The sequence below is a fragment of the Phalacrocorax aristotelis genome, chromosome 14 (assembly GCF_949628215.1).
Source record: "Phalacrocorax aristotelis chromosome 14, bGulAri2.1, whole genome shotgun sequence".
NCBI classification, from domain to species: domain Eukaryota; kingdom Metazoa; phylum Chordata; class Aves; order Suliformes; family Phalacrocoracidae; genus Phalacrocorax; species Phalacrocorax aristotelis.
This window is the reverse complement of record NC_134289.1, coordinates 10,645,273-10,668,101: the sequence shown is the minus strand read 5'-3', so window position 1 is coordinate 10,668,101 and position 22,829 is coordinate 10,645,273. Positions and strand designations below refer to the sequence as shown.

The window sequence follows — 22,829 nt, the reverse complement described above, 5'->3', positions numbered from 1 at the left end:
ATCCAGCCCAAGTTGGTACTTGCGGAAAAGCATGTATTTTGTGAAGCCAGGTTCCAAATTATTAGCAAGTTACAACAGGATTAGCAAGTTACAGTCAGGATGATGGAACATCGAAGCCGATAGCCAGAATTAGAATGGCCGAGTATCTTCAATTAGTTATTGACCAGTATATTTAAATTTTAACAGGAACTAAGTTATTGTGGAGTTGCTCAGGGCTAATAGTGTTGAGTTCCATGCCCTTCCTACAATCTGACAGTCTTCAAAACAACTGGAAGTAGTTTCTATAGGTTGTTAACTCTTGGGAGCTTTTTTGTTTAATATTTACTCTGTTTTGAAGGCTGAAGACAGTAGTTACAACATCAGTAAAAAATGTTAGCATCATGCATCTAGAAGCTAGGCATTTAAAAGATTCCAGTGCTTACGTCTGAGGTTTTAGAATTTAATTGACCCTACTAAGCTCTTCAAGTAACACAGTAAAGGCAATGTAGTTTCTTATACCAGTCATTAGAAGAAAACAAGTGAGCAAGCTTTTCAGTAATTATGTGAATCCAACGTGTCATTGTCCCCAGTATATGACTACTACCTTTTTGTTTTGAAATAAACCCTGATTTTATTTCCGGTTGTTGCAGGGTGCGTCTGAGAAAGACATTGTCCACTCTGGGTTGGCTTACACAATGGAGCGTTCTGCCCGGGTAAATATTGCATTAGTAAATGTATTTATAGGAAAAAAATTCTGTGGCTTTGTGAAAGTTTGAGTATGTGGGACAGAATTTCTTTGCAATTAAAGGAGTAGATAAACAGTTTGTGATAATGGAAGTCACTGTGAGTATGAATTATTTCTGCTCTGTGCAGGAATGGCCAACTTTAAGTAGAGTAAACATTAGAGACTAACAAGAGACATCAGGAAGTATTTTCTAGTAGAAGCTGTAGTATTTAGAAAACTTTTAGTTGTCGTCTTCTACCTGACTAATTTGGGACACATACCCAAGAGTGCTTTACTTGGCCATCAGCAGTTTTAGATTAATCCCTTTATCCAGTATTTTTAATTAGTGGGGGAAAAACTACTGGAGACATCTTGTCTCAGCCTTTATCTGAGGTACGTTTGGTTCCAAGACCTGAAATGGGGCAATATATAGTAATCTGGGAAAGATTTCCTTCCCTTTCAGACCTCAGTTGCAAGAAGAATTAATAAATTTTAGACTTGATCCTCAAAGGATCTGAGCTCTGATACCAATCTAGCAGCTCTTATACTCCTAACATAGATCCTCTAAGCAAAGTCTGGTGTAGTTCCTATGGAGAGACTTGGAAAAATCACATGTAACCTTTTCTGTTTCAGCAAATCATGCGTACTGCCATGAAGTACAACCTGGGTCTGGACCTGAGAACAGCTGCCTATGTCAATGCAATTGAGAAAGTCTTCAAAGTGTACAATGAGGCTGGCCTGACTTTTACATAAATAGGCCGTGACCGCTCCTTATTGTATCCCATCCCTCTCGCCGTTAATGTACCCTCTTCTTGAAAAAGCTTATCACAAGTTTACATGTAACCACAAAATTTTCTTTCCTTTTGACATTATAGTGGATTCTATTCTCAATTAGTTTCAGTCCAAACTAGTCTTTTTTATAATAAAAACCCATGGATTAGGAAATTGTATACAAGTATGTATCTGAAAATAACAGTTCATCTGCACTTGTGGGGGCCATTCTGGGTATTTTGCCTACAAAACAAAATGGTACATTTTTATGTATGAAAGAGTGGTCTTGCCACCTGAGCCACTTCTCAGACTTCAGATCAGATACTGTACTAGATGAGCACTTGGCTCATTATTACTTCATGCACTTTCGTTTAATGATGTAATTTTGGCTTTGGCACTTTCAGTAAGGCCTTGTGTGATCAATGCTGTAGCATTGTCAAAGGAAGAATGGGCCTCCAGCAGGGATTAACTTTGATAGGAGTCTAATTTTTATTTGTAGTAAAGCTTCAGGCCTGATTCTCTTTAGGCAATGTTTTTTCTTTAACTATGCTGCTGTTATAGGACTATCTTTTCTTGCTTGTTCAAGCTAGCTTGACTATCACCATGAAGTACGTAGAGGTGACAGACTAATATTTTTATAAGCTGAAACTATTGAGCAACTCTAGTTATGTTTTTAATCAAGTATCTACATAACTATTCTAACTATAAGTTGTTGTTTTTCTTTTTTTCAGAAAAAGGAATAGTCTGAATTTGGTAAGCAATCATACTTAGGTTTTTTGGAAATCTTTTTCAGTCTTCTCCTTTCAGAGGCTTTCTGAAAAATGAGATACTGCCTCAGTGAACAACTAAAGTGAAACTGAACCCAGAAACCATTGGCCAAACTACAGAGAAGCTAGGATGCTGCTATAAACTTAATTCACTGTCTTAACACACACAGCATTTTTTTTGTCATCAGGAGGTCTTGAAAGTTTTGAACATGTTAGAGTACAACAACATGGACCTCAACACAATATTGATCAAGCACAGTTTTTAAAGTGTTAGGCGTTTGTCCAGTGGAGTCCCCTTGAAGTGCCAGATGTTATTTATGTAATAAATATGAATGTTTTTTTTAAAAGACAACTAGTCGCTCCCAGAAACACATGCTTTTTTTCTAACTACTTTGTAACTGCATGACATAACTTGGAGAGCAGTTATTAAAAAAGTTGACCTTTCCAAACCTACTATGCTGGTGTATTACTGTTTTCTATTTCATTCAGTAGCTTTCCATAGTTAAAATCAGTCTGTGAATATTCACAGCACATGTTTCTTCATTACATGCCTACTGGCAGCATACTGTCTCTGAGCTATCCTAAGGGGCTCACTATGACAGAACTCTGTCTCTTGAACGTGCCTGTCAGCAAGATGTTTGAAGTTGGGTATGTTTGGTAAATCACTTCAGGTCTTTCCTGTGTCCTCTCCGATTTGTGTGAAGAACTATTCTAATAGCTAGCATGGAGCAATAAACCTGTATGATGCATTTAATTAGTGGCTTACTCCACGATATATGTTGATACCTAGAGTTATAAAAGTACTACAGATTACCTAAGCGCAGTGTATATATGTATATATACTGGCATTTATTTTTTTTTTAAAAAAATGAGAACCCTTTGAGCATGAAGGAATGTGATCAAGGTGTGGATATCTGAACACGAGATCTGTACCTTGGATCATACTTTTCAGTGTAGTTTTTACATAAACATTTATTAGTTTCATTTTACTACCTAAGACTGTAACAGTTCAACTCTGACAAACTGTAACCTACTTCCACCAAAACTTGGAGGCTAAAAATTCACAAATAAATAGTTGTATTATTGAAAAGAGAAAGAATCTTAAAAGCAGAGTCGCATTATCTGGCAGCAAAGTTGTTGAAAACAAAGTGCAGTAGCAGTGAAGAGACTTGGCTAATTTGTTGTTCTCCCTCCCCCCCATTGCCTCTCCTCCTCTCCAGCGGGTAAAGCACCTCTAGTTTGGCTCTGCAAACTTGAAAAACTGGACCCTTTCAGTGTTGGAGGATATGGAAAACTGGCATAGATAGAGAGCTAACTGGGATATCTTTTACCTCCTACCCACTATGAAGGAAAAAGAGCACCAAAAGCTGCACAAGGCCTGAATTCCCCAGTTCAATAGAATCTTATATTCTTGTACACCCACACATTAATACCTCTTTTCCCAGGACCTTCTTGAAAGAAAGCAGGCCTACCACCAGGTATGAGTTTATCAAAGCCAGAGATGAGCCCTTAGGGTTGACTGGATTTCACCTCAGCCAACTCGATTACAATAGTTACTGACCTCTTGTTAACAGAGTCAGTGTTGGAGGCCTGCAGGGCACAAATCTGAGCATATCCAAACATCATTATAAGGAGAACTTGAGATTTTTTTCAAAGAGTTAAGATTCTTGAGAAGATTGATGCTTGGAGTCTGACTTAAGACTACAGCACAATAGATTTGCCCTTTGATTGTAGCTAAACACAAGAACCAAATTGTATCAGTGAGTCCAGACTTCTTGTGATAGATGCCCTTTCTGAACTGGTTTCACTCATTAAAGCTATGCTGGTGCTGAGCATCACTGAGCTCAGTCCTAATGTGATCAGGCAGTTTAAAAAAAAAAAAAAAACAAGAAAGTTTTGTAGCACATACCTCTCAAGATCTGGCAACAGCGAGAAGAAAGTGGTAGGATTTCACACAGTCACTGTGAGCTAATGTAGCTTTAGAGGCTTGGGTACAAAGCAGCTCCAGCCTTTTCCTAGCCACAGTTGAAGAAAACAAATGCTCTCTGGGATATAGGTTATATTTATAACTGTACTGGGGTTTCTTTTACACTGTAACTTCAGTTAGGTGTTAGACCTAATTTCTTTGTGAATGCGCCTCGCTTTACATACACACACACACCCCCCCAGGTTTATCTTCCAGTTAACAACATTGACACTGCTTGTATTCACATACAAGCCACTAGACATGGTCACCAAGAAAATTGCTAGGACATTTGGCAGGGAGCCAGTCAATACCTGAAGTTAGATTTAAGCACAGATTTGAACCTGCTTCGAACCACACCTACTGCCTAGAGCAAAACACATCCTTACCATAGCCCATGTTTGTAATCTCGTGCAGTATTAAGTGCTAGTTATGTAGATAGTTTGAGTTAAAGGGTGGCTCAGTAAGTACTCTGGGGCTGCGAGTGAATTCTGTAACACGACAACTACAGTGTTTGGGGTTACATGCCGCCTGCAAACTACCAAAAACACACACATCTGTCACATAGAAGATCAAGTAGAACAATAGTTTTTCATCCCAGCAAAGAACACAGCCCTACATCTGTTTTCATTGATGGCAACTGTCGCCATCAGGAAGAAGTGTTGAAGCAATGGTAATTCTTGCTGTGATTTCAAGATGTCAATTAAGTGACCTCTAAATTACTGTGTTGCCAATTGGTAACTCTGCAACATCAGATTCCTTACTCATTGCAGTGGCAAGTCATTTCTTCCCTTCTCGCTCTTAAGTTCATGTGCATGCACAGGTTTTCAGGGTGGTTTTGTGTTTTTTTTTTTTTTACAGCCCAGACTTACTCAGTTCTCATTCTTCCAGCTCCTGCTTGATTACCATCCGTCCGTGTGTTTGATAGGAGCCCTGCAAGCATGGTAGACGACTCCATTGCCATACTGTGTGCTACACTACACATCAATACTGCGCTGTGCAGAGCTGTTGAAGTTGTACCAGTGATCCAGCTCAGGCAGAGTTAAGCAGTTCAGTGGTAAGCAAGTACTCTGCTGGCAGTAACACCTTGTTCTGCTGTTGGCGTTAGTTTGAGTATCACAGGGCCCCTTTACAGTAGTTCTGTATACCTTACACACACCTGAGTCCTCATCAGCACAGTATCTAGTTGCAGTTTTACAGATAAGACCAGAAGGACGAGCGCAGTCACAGAAGCACACAGGTGCTTACCTTGTCATGCAGTGGCTCTTCAGGTGCTCAGCTTGTGCCGCTTGCACACATGCGGTCACAACGAACGCTCAGCAGCAAAACAGGAGCGCGCGTAAATCTCAAGTCCTTGGCTTTACATCGTGCCTGCTCTGAGCCATCCTTTAGCTCATAAAAAACAGACAGTGCTGGTCCACATTATAGCACAGCACAGCTTTAGCTGCCTGCTCGGCAATGTAATCCAGCCTTTCTAGACCAGTGATTGTAAACATTGTTTTAATATGTGTAACCAAAGGGTTCCGAAGGAATACATGCAAACCAGGTAGAGTATAAGTATTATCTTTATTTAAGAGTACATGCAGTAGAAACTTGTTTACAAAAATTTCAGTAGTGTTACATTTATCTTCATTGTCCAAAGCTTTTGCCCCACGAAGTTGCTTGATTTGCTACATTTTTAACAGCTTCTTCACCAGCTTCAGCAACTTTGCAGACTTGATCAATAGCTTTTAAATCAGAAAAACAAAGGTAACTGTAGCATCACTGCAATACCTTTCCTTCCCACCTGGTGTGGGACAGGGGCAAGGCAGCGCTGGGGAGCCTATCTTGGATTACACTGACAGACATTATTGAAATAAACAGAACCGTCACCATACCTTTCTGACCAGCATCCTTAGCCTGGTCCGCCACTTGCTGCACAGTCTGGCTCACCTCATTAGCTGGAATTAGGAGAAAGACAAGTGTAAATCCAGGAATCTTTAACCTTCCCCTAATCTCAGTAATCACATTTTAAAAGAGTTCACTAAATGATTCAAGGCTAGATGATGAAAAATTATTCTGTAAGAATGGACACCCTGGTGTAGTGGGAAAGAGATGCTGTTGGGAAGCTGGCTGTAGTTCCTCATGTTATCATGTGTCTTGGTAGAGATGAAGATTATGGAATGTACAGTCTGCGACACCTACAATATCAGGAAACAAGCCCTAGTAGATATTCAGACGCAATGAAGCTTTCCTTTTACTGAGCTTGGCTAGGACCTGCACAGAGCAGGCCTGGGCAGTTTGGTTGGTAAAGATTCTTCCACTAACTACCATGAAGCTTGACGCTTGCTGTCCGAGGCGAGCAGCACATCAAAATTTAGTGCTGAGTCTAATACTTTCTCTTGTAGCTAGAGAAAGTTTTATTCTATAAGAAACCAGGCCAGTTTTAAAGGCATGGAAATGTTCAATAGAGGAGACTTACTGAGATATGAAGAGCAAAAGAAGGTATTGTCTTAAAGTGGAGGAACTGCAGACTAGAAAATAGTGATAAATATTTGGATGTTTGGCCTCCAGGCCAAACCATGGCCAAACCAGGGAATTCTTGCTCATAAGAATCAAAAGTTTGGGACAAACAGCCTTCCGTTGAACCTGCACTTGTTTTATCCCCCGGCTCCAAATAATACCTGTGAGAACATCGGTGTGTTCTGCACAGCAGACACTGACAGGGCAGGGGGTGCTGACTGAGCAAGCCAGATTCCTCACAGACATTGCATAAGGGAGAAGTGCTGAGGTGAGGAAGGACATTTAAGTGGACTGGGAGTGTCTAAAACTTCAAAGGTCTCCAAGCTCGGATTGAATGCCTCTTTGGCAGGAGTTATTTCATTAAGTGTCTTGTAAAGCCACTGGCTTATTTCACCTTGGGTTTGTAGGACACTTTCTACTGCTTAAAAGATGTGCTAATTATCATTGTGTGTCATCTTCTGCTAATGTGATGATAACAGTTTTCTAGCATGAATGACATACATTGCTCATAAGGTGCAGTTAAGGAAAGTGCTTCCTGTAGCAATCTTAGGACACAGCTGATTTCATGGCTCCTTTTAGGAACCGTGGGGTAGGTGCTAATTTTAAATACTTGCAAAGCCCAGTTGTGCAACTCGGCACTTAGCGATGGCTCCTGGGACTGCACCTTCAGGCACGTGCAGGCACAATAGAAGTAGTTCAGAGACGAGGTAATTAATAGTTGTACAGCCACCAGCTGGACAGTCTTGTTCTAGTTAAAAACCAGCATAAAATCCCCCTTTGTTTTCCTTTAAATGGGCATTTGGAGGGAACCTCTGTAATACTCCCAGGAGCGGGTGCAATACTGACACTGATGCAACACAAGTTCAGCATTACATGCTGTGTATTTACTGCCCATCATCAAGGGACGCGCTGATGGCACAGAAGCAAGTGGCCAGAGTCAAGCCAGTGGCTGGGAGCTCCCGTTGTTCCAGGCTCCAACTCCAGCTGGAAGAGCTGTGTTGTGACACAGGACTTGCTGGGAAGATGTGCATGGCATGCAGGCAAAGAGCTTCAGACCTCTGGTGGAGCTGAAGAACTAGTTTAGCTCCAAGTGCTTGGGATGGAAGGGGAAGGACTGCTGCTACTATTTAAAGTCTTTGCTCATCAACTTCATTGACTCTTCGATTAGAATATTTAGTTCAATTAACTGAACTTTGAGATTACTACTTGGCTCCTTCAGGGTGACAAATACCACTTCTAAAACATCCGCATCGGTCTTCTAGCTTCAGAAGCCATAGATAATGTTTCCACAATGTTGAAAAATATTAGGAACATCAAAAAAACTTCAGAAATATGCATTTCTAGGGCTGCTGTACAGCAAAAGCGAAGTGAAGGAATCTTCATTTGAGAACAAAAATTGATGGCTAGCTTCCAGTTCTCCACATCCTAGTGTTTCTCTTTCATGCTTCAGTGTAAAAATATTTCACTTAAGAATCAACTCTGGAAAAGGGGGCAGTGGGTGCGGGATTAGGCATCTTTTGTCTTCCTAGCAAACTGAACCAAGGATAGACAGTAAATAAGTATCAGGCTTTCCACTTGCTTCGTTGGGCACATAACCTGCAAGTAATATTCCTACTGCACTTGAAGTCACAGACAAAACGTCAGGTTTTGAGAGTTTACCTAAATGTCGTGTAAAGAAATATGAAACAGTCTCTCCTGAAATGTCCGTACTTGGTATAATACATGAGCAGTAATCACACCAGTGCAGATCTCTGTGTTAAAGCTTCAGTAACAATGGCTCATCTAACTGGCACACTATTTAAAGTTGGGACCAAATCTGTAAGACTTTCTGCAGGATTAAACTTGACTCAGGTGCCCTGAGCCCCTGCAACCACGCTTCGGCTTTCGGTGGGGCGAGTGGCTGCAATATCAGCAGGGCTGGAGCACTGGCAGCAGGGCAGAGCTCACTGAACTCATGTATTTGTGCAGCACTGAGCAGAGCAAAGACCTCAGAGCTTCCAAAAACTAATCCACTACACTACTACAAAACTCATATCAATCATGGCTGTTCACGTTAGAAAACAAAGCCCTAAATAAGCAGCCTTGCTGTCCCCCTTGGTGTTCTGCTGTCCTTATCTCTCCAGTGCATCACCTAGGCACCCACACAGTAAAAGCCAGAGCAGGAGAAGATGTGGGAAACCAGTAGTTAATATCAGTCCTTCATTTAATATAGAGTTAGAGGGTTTGGAGATTACAGGACATTCCAGCTGCACCCATGAGGACAACATCTATAGAATTCATGCCTAAGAGACAGATTTGCACCCAGCTGCAGGGGTGGGAGCAGGACACATACTTTAACACCCAAGGCACAGGAGAAGGGAAAGCAGCGATTTGTATTTACCTGCCACCTGTGCAGCACTTTGAGCTTGTTGCTCAGCTTCCCCAGCAAGCTTCTTCGCAAACCCGAACATGGCTGCGCTCGGTCCTCTCTCCCCGCAGAGGGTGGGTGAGTGAATCCCTAAATTCGGTTCTCTTACAGTGTTCCGCAAAGTGCAGCTTTTTATAGACAAAACAGGACTCCTCCCAGCAGTTACATGGCAAATGCAAAGTGCAACAGGGAAAATGCCATGACACCTTGTTTGGTGAATAATATAAGAGGCATTAAAGGGTAAAGAGAAGTTAGTGTTTATTATGCTTTCCTCCCCAGAGAGAGGGCGTGGATTAATCAGGAGAAGTTTTCCATAGCCCAGGAATAAAAGCTTTGTTTTTCCATATTGAGGAGCTGGTAAACAGCATGCATGCCCCAGCTGTCCCGGCCAATGGCTCAGCCAGTGCCGCAGGGGGAGATACAGACAGGCGCAGCCCATCGTGAACTGGGCAGAAAAACATTACATTGCAAAACGCTCAGCTGAAGAATTGCTTAAATCAACTTTGGCATTTCAAAACCTTACATAGAAAAAGCATCCAGTTTCAGATGATTCTTGCTCACTTTTTTTTTTCTCCTCCCTGGGGGGGGCTTAGGATTCATGGCTATGAAAAGAAATGGGAGGAGCTAACCCTGCTTTTTAAAGCATCTGATGAAATCTTTGTTGTGCTGGATGAAGCTAATTATTTTGTTATGTGTTGTTATTAATATTTTAACCCCTTGTTTCCGACGCCTGGCTCAGGAGAGGAGACAAGGCTTGCGTGCCTCCCCTCTGTCCCCACAGCACCCGCTTGCAGGGCCCAGCGCAGCCCCGCAGCCTCTGCCTGCCCTTAGCAGGGGCCAGGCAGCGCCGAGCTGCAACGCCAGGCTCCCGCCATCTGCCCTGAGCGGCAGAGAGCTGAGCTGCGGCCTTGTTCCCGGGCCAGAGCCCAGGGGTGGGACGTGGCGCAGGGCCAGCCTGCGTGCGGCACCACGGGACGGCAGCAGGCCGGCTGCCAAGCACGCGGTCCCTCTCACAGGGCTCCAATATGTCGCCCAGCCAGCCGGGAGCTGCTCTCACCCCACGCAGCTAGGCTTTTCTTTATCTCCTGGGACTACCTGCTTTCCAGCAGAATTGCTTTTGTGCCCTTTCACACAGTAGGCAGGAGCTTTTGCTCTTTTGATCAAATAATTGTTGCTGAAAAGGGGAGAAAAAAGAGTAACCTACCTCAGAACAAGGGGTTTATTTATCAAACCGATCTTCTGCCTACAGTTACTGCCACAGCAGGCTCTAGGAATCTCTCTCCTGACCCCAGACATAGCACTTCATGAACAGTTCCTCTGCAGTGTCCCTTCCAGCATTACAGCAAGAGTTCTGTTTTCTTCCAGCCATTGCAGTTTCTTACTGACCACAAAGTCCTACTTTATGTCAATTAAAGATGACATGCGGGGTTTTCGGGGGGTGAGGAAGGGCTTCCCTGCATCATTGTGTCTTCTGACAGCAGGGAAGGGATCGTTCACCATCTCCGAAAACAAATTCTACCAGAAAACACTCACAAAAAAAAACAGAAGGAAAGTAACAATTTTGGTTTTAAATTAATGTCGTCTTTGACATCAAGGGGCATTGACAAAGTTCAGAACTGACCTACGATGCAGAAAAAACGCTGAAATATTTCAGATAACTCAGAGCAGCATTCGACCCATGGAAATTCATTGCACAGCAGCCAAGTGGTAAAATGCACCCGTCGTTCCCTGTAACATCCTCAATTAGCCACGGCTGGCCTCGCTTGCAGGAAACAGCCATTTCCTAGTCCTGCTCAGCTGCTGCTCCAGTTACTGACAGGGAGAGATGTATGAAGACAGCAAGACTCAGAGTCAGCGATATGGTTGTGTATTTGGTGAAGCGACTGTTTACATTGTAAAGAAACACAAAAAATACCCCTTTTCATCCTATCCTAATTGCAAAGTGAAGAGTGGTTCCGTCTCTCCCATGCTCCACTACTGCAAATAGAACTTTTTTCAAAAGCCACATCATCACTAGCTCATGAGCAACACCCACCAGAGCAGATCAGCACAGCACCAGCACTGTTGCTTTGACTTCCCAATGAACACGAGTTTAGAAACGAAGTTACAGAAGCAATCCTAATTATATTATGCCAACGCACTGCAGGTACATATTGAATTGTAACACTAGAGAGAGCATGTGCAATTGCAACATTCCTTATAAACAGGTGAAGGTGACATTTGTCTCACAGGAGTGAAAAATAGAGCATTAAAACACACCACAGTTATCAAATACAAAAAGAACCTATTTTTTGTTATTACATATAGACTAAAAGCATAGAAGACCAGTGAAAAGGTATAGTTCTCTACAGTCCCCAGGTTTTTCATCACTTATGCATTTAAGCTGACATTAGATTGCATTCAGTGCAATAGATTTTGCCATCCATCACCACAGCACCGTATGTCTCAGTAACAGCATTTTCTAACTCCACACAAGCACCGGCAGTGCAGGTGCCTTTCTACAACACAAGCTGCCCCTCTGCGCCACTGCTGCTACCCCTGCTCTCCTCAGCTCCCTCAGCCACCCCGGCGCAGTGACACATCCCAGGGAACCTTGCTTGTTAGGGCACCAAGGCTGAGAGCAGGGCCTCAGCTCCTGCCGCCTCCACAGGGCTCACCTCCGTGCACCGACACGCCCCGGCACCTTGCCCTCCTCCCTGCACCCTGATCATGCAGCCAAAGCCCAGGACTGCCACTCACATCAAGCAATGCCAGGACAGCTTGCTGAAAACATGGATTAGAGCTGCCAAGGCACAAGCATGTACATGTCCTAGGCTCAGCCACCACAGGCCAACGCACAGAGCTCAAAAGCAGAAACAAAATCCAGTATCTTTTGCCGCAAGCACAGGCTGCAGGACACTCACCCCAGCCTGGCTGAACACCACCACCTGCCAGCACCGACCATGACCACCAAGACCTGTCCCAGCCTCTCCCACAGGGTCACATCACACCACCACAGCGCCCAGGGAGGGCAGAAATCACAGCAACCACACCACTGACATGACACGCCACTGACTTCCCTCCTCCCTGCCAAGCACACAGCTGCCTCACATGCTCCAATCCCACCTGCCCATCGTGTCTGCAGCCAGGAGCTTCAGCCAAGAGCTTCTCCCAGGCCCCCCTCCCAGAGCCCTCTTATAGCCTCCCTGGCCTCTGCCTAGGCACAGCTGGGCAGCCCCAGCCCAGGTGCAGGCAGGATTTGGGGAAGGGCTCCTCCAGCCCAGCCCAGCCCAGCCCAGCCCAGCCCAGCCCAGCCCAGCCCTGCCTGCAGCAGGGCCCTTATTTACCCAACCCTGCAAGGTTTCAAGTGAAGGGGCAATCTATGCAATTGGTAGGAGATGAATTTAAAACATGAAAGGAAGGTTGCTTTTGTCCCGTGGGCAGCAAACCCCAGTGAACCCACTGCGGCCACAGGCTCTGGGAGCAGACAGTGCTGGCAGCTCCAAAAAGAAGCTGAGCAACACCACAGACAATAGATCCATTCATAACCGCAGACTCCAGGGAGTGGCGGGGATATACCCTCCGACATAGCCAATCCCGCAATCGTGGTTGCTTGGGCGTACGAGGGGCACGGTGCCAAGAGTGGCCCGGCCTGCCGCGGCTGCCCGAGTCACCTGTCCTGTTGCTGCCCTTTGGGAAGAAGAGAGGCTGGGGGGGTGGGGGGTCATCTGACATTTTTTTGGGTCATGGCAAAATGGCATAACGCAGTCAAAGCATGCAACCAACATGGCAGCTTCACCCCCAGCACGTATCAGCCGTACATGGTGAATAGCAGCCAACACAGCAACGCTCTATTCAACTTTATGGTCCTTGGCGGTACATTTAGAAAGGCGAGATCCCTTCTGCAGACGTGCTGCCCCACCTCGTGGTGAGCGGTTTCTCCGTGGTATCCTCACGAAGCAGCGAGCTGTTCCTGCGCTCATGCCCCACGAGCCCTGGCACTGCCTCGGCTGCAGCTCCTTCCTGGCACCTGCTGGCCTCCTGCAGCAGCCACCCATGTCCTGGCCACGTCCCATCGCTCGGCCCCAGGTCCTCCAGCTGCGGCTGTGCCAGCAAAGCCCCCTGCAGCAGCCCCCCAGGCCATGGATGGCCAGGAGGACCCTGTGGGATCTGGGGTCAGGGACACAGGGTGTGCCACAGCGGGAAGCAAGGACCTGGTTAGCTTCAAAAGGGTGACTTGGGAAACAAGGTAAAAAGACAGAAGGTTAGTCCTAAAGGACAAAGGAGGCTGTATTTCATAAATGCTGCCTAAGTTAGGCATGGGAAATGAAATGGCAGCTAAAACCACAAGGCACGAGAGCAAAACCCAGGGGGAAACTGAGACAGGGTGAGTTGACGCTGACAGGCCCTGGGGGGCTGCTCATGCCAAGGCCAACAGAAGAGCAGTGAGAAACTGCTCACAGTTGTGCCCTCCTGGGCTAGGTGTGGGATTTGCAAAGAAAGGAATAAAAAATACCTGTGTGAACTGTTACTAAATGGGAAGAAGTAGCTATTTATAAAATGGGGTTGTCTGCATGAAATTCCTAATAATTTCCTATCTGAAGGCAAAACTACTTAATTAAACAAGCATCACTTCTGCGTGTGTGTGTACCGCAGCACCAGGAGCGGCCGAGGGGCTGACACAAAGCAGGACAGCATCTGTTAAGGCAGGGCTTATGAGCAAAGTGAAAATGATTCACGCAAACTTTTTCAGAGGCTGTTGGCCCCAGTGCGAGGGGGAGCGGCACCTTTGCCTTTTGCCACACGACAGGAAACTCTGTCTGCGAAGACAGGTTTTAGAAAGCCTGGATTCTTGGTAACCCAGAGGCCATTAATCAAAGTATTCACCTGAGATGAGGATTCATGTTTTCTTGGGCAAAGGAAGGAGCTGAAGGTGGATTTTGAGTAGACTGGTAAAATCTGTGCCCCCTGAGCCCCTGCCCTGCTGAGCGGGTGGGGGGCGGGGAGGGTAGGACAGCTGCTGGTCCCCCCAGCCACCCTGAGAAGGTGTCTGGAGTCTTGGAGTGGGACATGGGGCAGCCTGGCCAGGCTGGCACATGAATCCCCTTCGCTCAGCATTTCCTGGCTCAGGCAGCTGCGGGCACACCCAGAAGCAAATTTTAGGAAATCTGAGAACCCAGGTGTTGGATAACTTCACACGTCTCTAGGACTGACGGCACATGAGCTGGCAGGAGCATTAAGGATGCCCGTTTTGCTTTTACACAACATCTGGCAACTTTAGGTGGGCTGGGAAGGCACAATCCTGTGCTGGGACATGTCTCCCTGTCCGATGCATGAGGGAGGGACAGCCCCAAATACTCTAAGGCCAAAAAGCGCTGTGAATAAGGCAGTGACTTTATTTGTGGAGTAAAGCACTGAAGTATAGACCTAGAAACACTTGCCACCAAGCGATTCAGACTCATGGGTGCCTGTAGCACAGCATCCACCCTCAGGACAAGAGATGTGAAACACTCTGGTCAGGCTCCTGGGATCTGTGCTGAAGCAGCAAGGGCGCTGCGTCACATCCCTGTGCCAGGGACTGGGCACCGGGAGCTGTCTCCTGGCGCTCCACGGCCAGATGGAGAAAGCCACTTCTCCTCTCTCGACTCCGAGGATGACCTCCCGCAGTCCCTCCAGCCCCTGCGCTGCCGGTGCTCTGCCAACGCCGGGCCGGAGCAGCAGTCGGTGACAACCACGGTAGTTACACTGAAGACATCGTCCGTGCTTGGAATAAGGGAATGTAGAAACTGCACACCAGGAGTCAGGGCTGTGTTCCCCATGCACAAAGCAGCAGGAACAGAACCAGTCAATTATGTGCATAACAGGTTTTACTGGGGAAAAACCCACAACTGATAAATTTTTTTCTTTTTTTTTGGCAATATGAACTAGGAAATGGTTTGCAGAAAAAAAAAAGGTGCGATGGAGAGTGGAGTATGGGCCACTGTCACCCACATATGCACAGAACCGGTGTCTGAAATGCCAAGCCAAAAGATCTCATTCTCTAAAGATTTCACCATCAGGGATGTAACCATGGAAAGTACAAAATAATTAAGTACTATTGAAGGTTGCCCAGTAACTGAGAGTGCAATAGTCTAATGCTTTTTCTGTGAGCTTGTACTTGGGTAAATATTTAGGCTTTTAAAGCTTTAAATGACAGTGGACATTGCATTGGGACACTGTGTGCAAAGCCCTGGACTATGTTTACTCACAGATGGTCTATTACTTATAGGGTCCTCTAAAGGCTTCTCAGTCTGTGCAGTCCCTCTGCAGATTGTAGCCACCTTTGGGTTCAGCGGCGAGTCGGTCTCTCCTAGGACTGCGTTCGCAAAGCTCGGCGCACACATGGCTTCCAAAAACCCCTGGTCAACCGCAGCCCTGGGTCAACAAGGGCAAGACAGCAGTATCTCAAGCTGGCCTGGGATTGCGCTATTTCATTACATCCAGATGCTTTTGGTTAGTCTTTGGGTTTCTTTTGTAAGGCCCAGATTATCTTTTTACTGAAATCAGGCTGATAAGGCTTCAAACCGGGTGAAGAAAAAAAATAATTTAAAAAATAAAAAAAGAAAAAATAAAAGAAAGGAACTATTGCCTAGCAATGAAAAACACCCAAAGGCTGAGGTAAGAGCACTTACTGTGAATAAGTGGGTGTTAGTGCCTTCTGTTGACAGTGAGCACCTTGTCTGACGGCAGCTGCCTCTGATTGCCCAGCAAGCAGCAATCGAAAACAAATATTTCCATCACCTGGGCAAGAGGATTGCCCGCTTTCCCCTCTCGCACGGCCCCGTCCCTGAGCACCACCGCCGCTGTGAGCAGGTAGCCGCTGCGCAGTGTGCCCGGGGCTGCAGCAAGGGATGTGCCGAGCACGCTGCGGTGCCGCCTCTCACATCAGGGCTACCAGTCGGCTTTAGTGGTAGTCCTGCAAGTGTGCCTGGGGATACAGTGTCCGATTTTGGTCCCCAGGAGATTTAACAGGAGATGTGCTGTGGATAATGGTAACAAGAAATGTAGACGGGCAACATATGTATAAGAGGGGGCGGACACCACAACTCCCATTCACTCACAGAGACCAGGGAGCTCCCCTGCGGCGCTGGGCTGGTGGGTTCCACATGCCCGTCTGCCAAGCTGCAAAATGGTTCAGTACTCGCCTCCCTGAGAGGGTGGCCACTGGCCTCATTGGGCTTTGAATCAAAAAGGAAAAGAGATTTGCAAGACATTGTGTGATCCTTTACTGAAAGCCCAATTAAATAACAAGAGTACATAACAAGGTGATGTATTTCTGGGTTGTACAATACCTTTTATTTATCTTAATCTGAAAATACAGCAGATGGGAACAAACGCACAACTGACATGAAATATAACCCCAGCTTAACTTCTGATGACTGGAAGAAAACTCAGATTCACCACACAAATATTCTTGTGTCCCAGAGTATGAATGGTTTCACGGGTTTTGTAAATACACTCAGCAAATATGGCAATAATCATTGTGCTGTTGTAAGAGCAGGGCAGTAGCATCGCTGAAGCCTTATGAGTCACGTTGAAGATCATGAATAGATGTTACAAGATGTACTAAGAGAGGTATTTTTAATATATGAAGGATGAGCGGGGCCTTTTACCTTAGAATTTTGAATTTGGAAAGAGATAAATGATTATCAAGATCTCAGACAGCTTTTGTTTTTCCAAACAAGGGAGTAGGGAAGACCAAAAAGATATTTTTATATACAATACTGTTTGCTTACATTAGCATCATTACTTAAGTCCACATTTTTTCCCAAGGCCAGACATTGCTCCTGCAGCTTGTCCGGTTGCTTTTTCTACCCCATCTTGCACCGTCTTGGAAGCCTTGTCAAAAGCTGCAAGAGAGGGTATAAGATAAGCAAAAAGCTGGAAGAATACAACATGGTTTAATATTAATGTTGGAAGGGGGAGGTGTTAAAGTAATTAGACTAGAAAAATATAGGTATGTAATCTTTAAAAAAGAAAGGTTCTCCACAGCTGGTTATAGCTGGGTTTGGCAGGCTGTAAGGTGTCGCTAAATAAGAGCCGTCACTCAGAAGTTTTGGGTGCTGAGCTGAAGCAGTATGAGATGACTGATGCGACAAAGATGGAACAGATCGGTTTTGGTGTATGTGTGGCCTGGCTGATGGAGGGGGGTGCTTTGGGCTAAGAAGTGCTGTGGGTACTGGGGTGTTTGGGAAAGACAATCTTATCAAATGATGGGAAGGTGAAGGATGCTTTCCCCTCTATTCCCTTCTCCTCAGTTAGCATGTTTGAGGCACTGCTGGTGAGAGTGTGCTCAGTCGTGGGCTGTAGGTGCAGGGTCACTCCTGTGCAGGACCTGATGTCAGCCAGGACGGGGAACTGCAGAAGGGTCTCACTGGGGAGAGGAGAGCCTCACAAACGGGGCACAGAGTCTCTCTCTGGGATCTTGGCTATATTTTGGCAATTTTGCTGCCTCCCCATCCAATATCAACAAGTGCCCAAGCCTTTCCTTCTCATCACATCATGGAGCTGTAGAGGGTATTTGCTCTAAGGAGATATTGCCAATGCATTTTGGCTTTCATTAAAGATTTTAGACCCTGAAGTTGCTAATTCTCCCCCCATTCTTAGAAAATTGTTAAAATTAAGTGAAAACTGAGCTTAGTTTTTAGTTTAACTTGTTTCCAATCCTCAGAAACAAGATGCCAACACTTCCCTGATGGCATCTTTCCATCTGTGGGAAAATTAATGTTTGACCCCAGCTGCTGCTTCAGCAGGCGCTGGGGGCTGATGGGTGGCTGGACCTGGACAGGCCCCTGCCCTCCGGCCTGGGGAAGCAAGATGTATCACAGCGTTAGTCAATCCTCAGGAAAGAAAAGCAAGGTTTTGTCCACGCTGTTCCCACAGGTTTTCTATAAAGGAAGCCAAAACCTGAATGCTATGCATGAGACTCCGCTAAGGGGGGTGTCAGCTCTCATGGTATACCTGCCAGTAAAAGTATGGAGCTACTAAGCAATGGATCCTAAAATCCTTTCCCAAGAGATTTGTAAAAGGCCAAAAATTGTCACTGAAACCAAAGACTTCCAGGCTGAGAATGCCCGTGGGACAGAGAGACAATGAGCACTGCTGGCTTGTGTTGAGCTGCTCCATTGCTTCTTGATTTGCACGTCATTTCCCCTACCTTTCTGGCTTGCATCTGTAATTTGGCTGACTGCATCCTGAGTAGCTTGTCCCAGTGCGTTTGCTGTAATGAAGGAAAAAAAGCCAAACATTTCCAGCTGTTCACATTTATGCTTATAGGAATTCCCTACGTCAAACAGCTTTTCTGCATGTCCACAGAAGGTCATGCCCCTGGCAAGAGATAAGGCTGGTACGGAGCAGGCTGAGGCTGTGTGCTTTGCTCGTGGGCACCCTGGGAACCACATGTGTTGCCAGAGCAGCGTGCTAGGAGATTAGCATTCACCTAGCACCTACAGTCAGCTGAACAAATCGATGACAGATAAGAAGATAAAATAAGGAGGAGATAAAGAAGCGAAGATTAGCAGTGAGTTGGAATTATGACATTTAGCTGCAAGTCACTTATTTTACACTACACCTGCTTTTATAGGTTTTTCTAGCTTAGTCTGCTTGGAGAAGCTTGGCCATCTAACACGCATTTTCTTTGTAGCCCATTTGGGATTAGTGTCATTTCCAAAATGGAAGCAAACATATTAAACAGAGCAGGATAGGAAAAGGGAGATTTTAAAAATAAGATATAAAAAAAGGAAGAAGAGGAGCAGAAGCTAGAAACATAACAGATCAACTCCAGAATACAAAGCGTTCAAAAAAAATAGATGCCATGTAATTGTAAGATATCTGATATTTTATGAAAGAGCAATAGCCATCCTATCACTTTTGCTGGATGAAGAAGTGACCCCTCGATCGCATGAATATATTCAGGATGTAGCAAGGACTATTTTGTTTCTCATAGAGGTGTACCGCCATGTTTCTGGGTCTACTATACATTTGTTCCCAGGTGTACGGACACTTTCTCCGAAGAAGTCAGTGACCTTACTCACATATTTCAGCTACACAATGAAGTGTTTGCAGAATCAGAATCCAGGACTAACACAGATTATACTTCGCTAGGAGTGAGCTGCACGCAAACACCGTAAGGAATATACTATCAAATGCTAGCATAAGCTATACACCTACTGAAATATTTCATTTAAAGGAAAAGCTATTATACTTTGCATTGAAAATTTGGTTTCCAATGCACAGTGCTAACAATACAGAGCTTGGCCCTACGACATGGGCACAGCTATGACAAATGTGTGCACAGATTCTTTTTTTAAACCCTGCAAAGTCTGCTGACCACTGCTGGTGAAGAATACAACAGAAACACACTTGTAGTACTTATTAGAAACAGGCCATTGCAATCAATGTAGTTTTTACCAGAAGGCATTGATAGTCAAGCCAGATAGCAAACATTGATCAAATGTTAACTCCAACTTCTTTAAAGCAGAGCAGTTTAAAAACCTCTGCGGAGCATGAGAAAAGACCACCCTGAGCAATGTAAGTGCTAGATGCAAAAGGTTATTACTACCAAAAGAGGCTTCATTGCTCTAAAAACACTGAGTTTGAAGAGCTGTTTGGGGAGCGAAAAGGGTTGGATGATGCTCAGCAGCTGCTGAGGGAGCTGTGGGTGGGTGGAGGTGGTTGCCCATGCCGAGCCAAGAGCCATGGCCAGCCTGGGGCCTTCTCCAGGCAAAGGCCAAATCTTAGCTCCAGGAAAGAAAAGGAGAAGCTGTGTCGGGCTAGCACCAATGAAGCCAGTAGCGCACATCCAGATTGTAGATTCTGTAAGCGAAAGCAGCAGCTAAACCCCCCCACAACCGTACAACGATATTTACTTTTTCTTACCAGCATCTTTTGCTGCACCTTCAGCCTGTTCCTTCAGTCCCTGGAAGTTTTTACCCGACATTGTGGCTTCTGACACCTGTTAACACGTCTCTGCTTTGATTAAGCACCTGGCGAGGTATAGCACACCATGTGAGGGGTGTCCTGACCTGTCCTGGGTTTATATGTGTGCCAGGAGATCTGCTGATGCTTTTGGGGGTGATTGGTACAATGGGTGGAGTTTGAATGTGAGGAATGAGAGCTGAAAATGCACACAGAAAAGCTATTTATTTCCCCTCCCTAATGGGAGGGTGTGCTCAGATAGAGATTTCTGCTTCGTTGCACTGTCTTTGTTTATAAGTTTAAGATTTTTTTTTTAAATCAAAACCACAAAAAAACCTGTTCCACCATCACAGACAGAGAAAAAAAACACTGAACAGCGCTTTGTGAAGAGTGCTGGAAAACAACTGAAGTAGCCGTGCCTGGGCATGGCCAACTTTCGTCCCCGCTGGGCTGGTTTCTTTCTCCTTCCTTCATCCCCTAAGCTGAACCTCCTGAGAATACAAACCAGCCCAAACTTCTTTCAGTTTCTAGCATTTTTAATCACAATTCCCTTTTCTTGTCAGGTGGGATACTGGTAGATGAGGAGAGTTGTTATTTACCTGTATTTTTATAAGGAACTGCAAATCTGGTCGTCTTTCCAGTTGCCTTCTCAAGTCGGATTGCAAAATCCCAGCATCACCGAAGGCCTTGCCTGGGTCAGGCAGGTAACCAGCGCCAGCAATTCTCAGGGGAAGGGAAAAAAAGAAGTGAAGTTCTCAAAATTACCTTTTCCTAGTGTGGCTTTGTATTACAGGTTCTGTTAGTACAGGAATAATGTCTCAAATAATTTCTTTACCTAGCATCACTACATTAATAGAAGTTTCTGGGTTTAACCTCTGGCATTTCACAGGTTTCCACTAGCCTTTAGCATTCACTTTTTCTGCCACCAATCTCCAGTACAAAGAAATTTTGTACAAATAAACTATTGGCAGAGTTGGGGGCCAAAGGACTCGCCGGCTTTGTGGGGCTCAGATTCCTCTTTGCCATTTTCCAGCCTACAAAGCACCTCTGTTCAGATATTCACACTCATACCCATACTCATCTCCCGGAGGAAAGATTTTTGTTGAGAAATGGGCATGAGAACAAGATGCCGTGGATAAACAAGGGGGGGAAGTGACAGTGCTCATAAATTTAGTACTTCATTAGTACCCAAGTGAGGAAGAACAGCAGAAAACAAGGTTAAATGCATTCTCTGCGGCCTCTATTCAGCCTGTCATTTCAGAGAGCTCTTTTCAACTTTTGCACCGCTGGCACCACTCATTTATTATTTCAGACAGCAATTCTCTTTCCCCCTTGACAGGTCAATTAGGCTTTTAATTACATAGTCACATCAGGTATCTTTTTCAATTCCTTGCCGATTTCTTTTTTGGAATGATTTGCTTATTTGGATTTGCAAAAACACAAATAAAAGACACACAATATTCTGGGACTCTGGCATTTTTTGGACAGAACCACTGACATAGACCTACTTATCTTTCTCGCCCCAACCCAGGAACCTAGCAACAGCAGTGCCATAACAAACAGGCGGATTTCAGCTGCTCTCAGGCCCCTTAGCCGGATCGCTGCTGCCTCGATTAACTTTGTGCAGTGTTCGTGAGAGCAAGGGAGGGGCCCTCCCGCACCCACCAGGCAGCTTGTCATGGCTCAAGAGAGGACGTGCCAAGGCTCCAGCAGCAAATACCGTCCAGCTGCCCTCCCAGATGTTTTTCACTGCTGGACTTTCAGCTCAAGGGCCCCGCTGACACTGCCTGGGGTAGCCTGCCCCAAAGGGAGAAGAGGAGTTTGGGAGAACATTTAAAATTGATGCACGCTTACACCAAGCATTAAACACACACCACATTATAGCAAATTATAGAGGCTCCTTAGCACTTCACGTAAATAGTTTTCTCTAATTCTGTTCTGACAACCACCTAGATTACTCAGCTCCAGCTATTTTTCTTCCCAGCGGAAATCTTTGTTCGTCACTTTGAATTTAATGTGGGTGTCTGATCTGTGCCACTGCTTGCTTTAGCTCCTGCTCAAAACCTTAAGTAGCATGAATTTGTGAGTAAAACCTACACCACTGTCAGCATAGCAGCATGACTCCTCATCTAATGTAATCTTACCCTTATCATTAAGATCATTATCCTGATTCCAAGAAAAAAAAAAAATAGCAAAGGAAGCAGATGACACTTGCCGTTACAATGCAGCCCAGAGCAGAGGGAAAAGGGACCTCTGGTACAGTATGCATTTATCCCACATGGTCTGTGTATCAGGTGGCTCACGGAGCTACAAAACCACATCAGAAAGTTAATGGAATGTATCACATCATCTTTATTCACTTTGTGAGTTAACATTACTTTATTAAAGCTAAGAAGAAGCGGTTTGAACTGATGTTAGATATAGGTTAGAGCACTTAGATATAAAAAGGATTATTAACCTGAGCAAAAACCAAGGATTTGAATTTAATCTGCTCAGAAATTTACAACAATTTATCCCTGAGTTTTTATTTTGTTCTGTCACAAATATTGAAAGTACTAAGAGTGGATCTATTCCTGGATTCCATAAAAAACTATTTCTCAAAAGAATTTAACCTTCTCTTGGCCTCTAAAGAGAATAATATCCCAAGAGAAACCGTTGAAAGCTTTTCCCGAGACAGGCTGTTTAAGGAATACTAGAAGTAAAATAGTAACTTCTAATTATAGATTGATGAACTAAGCAAACTAACCATATGGCTTTAAATTAATTCCTGTCCTGGTCCAA

General features: G+C 44.9%; 2 protein-coding genes across 3 annotated transcripts in view; one reads left to right on the top strand and one right to left on the bottom strand.

Annotated features, from left to right (window-relative positions):
* Positions 1-2,694, top strand: part of GLUD1 (glutamate dehydrogenase 1) — a 30,944-nt gene extending 28,250 nt beyond the window's left edge. Inside the window, exons 12-13 of the mRNA XM_075109341.1 lie at positions 630-692; positions 1,337-2,694. Of these exons, the coding sequence (XP_074965442.1) occupies positions 630-692; positions 1,337-1,456 (183 nt within the window). The 3' untranslated portion in view covers positions 1,457-2,694. The remainder of the gene's footprint in view (positions 1-629; positions 693-1,336) is intronic.
* Positions 2,695-15,011: 12,317 nt separating this feature from the next.
* Positions 15,012-21,812, bottom strand: ADIRF (adipogenesis regulatory factor). Of its 2 annotated transcripts, XM_075109761.1 has the most exons (4): positions 20,648-21,812; positions 20,010-20,116; positions 18,289-18,351; positions 15,012-16,981 (listed from the first exon to the last, which is right to left on the bottom strand). In XM_075109761.1, the coding sequence occupies exons 2-4, from the start codon at positions 20,068-20,070 to the stop codon at positions 16,878-16,880; spliced, it is 228 nt and encodes a 75-aa protein (XP_074965862.1). In that variant the 5' UTR covers positions 20,071-20,116; positions 20,648-21,812; the 3' UTR covers positions 15,012-16,877. The 2 variants fall into 2 exon arrangements, with proteins under 2 accessions (XP_074965862.1, XP_074965861.1); XM_075109760.1 differs by lacking the exon at positions 20,648-21,812 and having other exon boundaries at positions 20,010-20,633.
* Between the last annotated feature and the right edge of the window lie 1,017 nt (positions 21,813-22,829).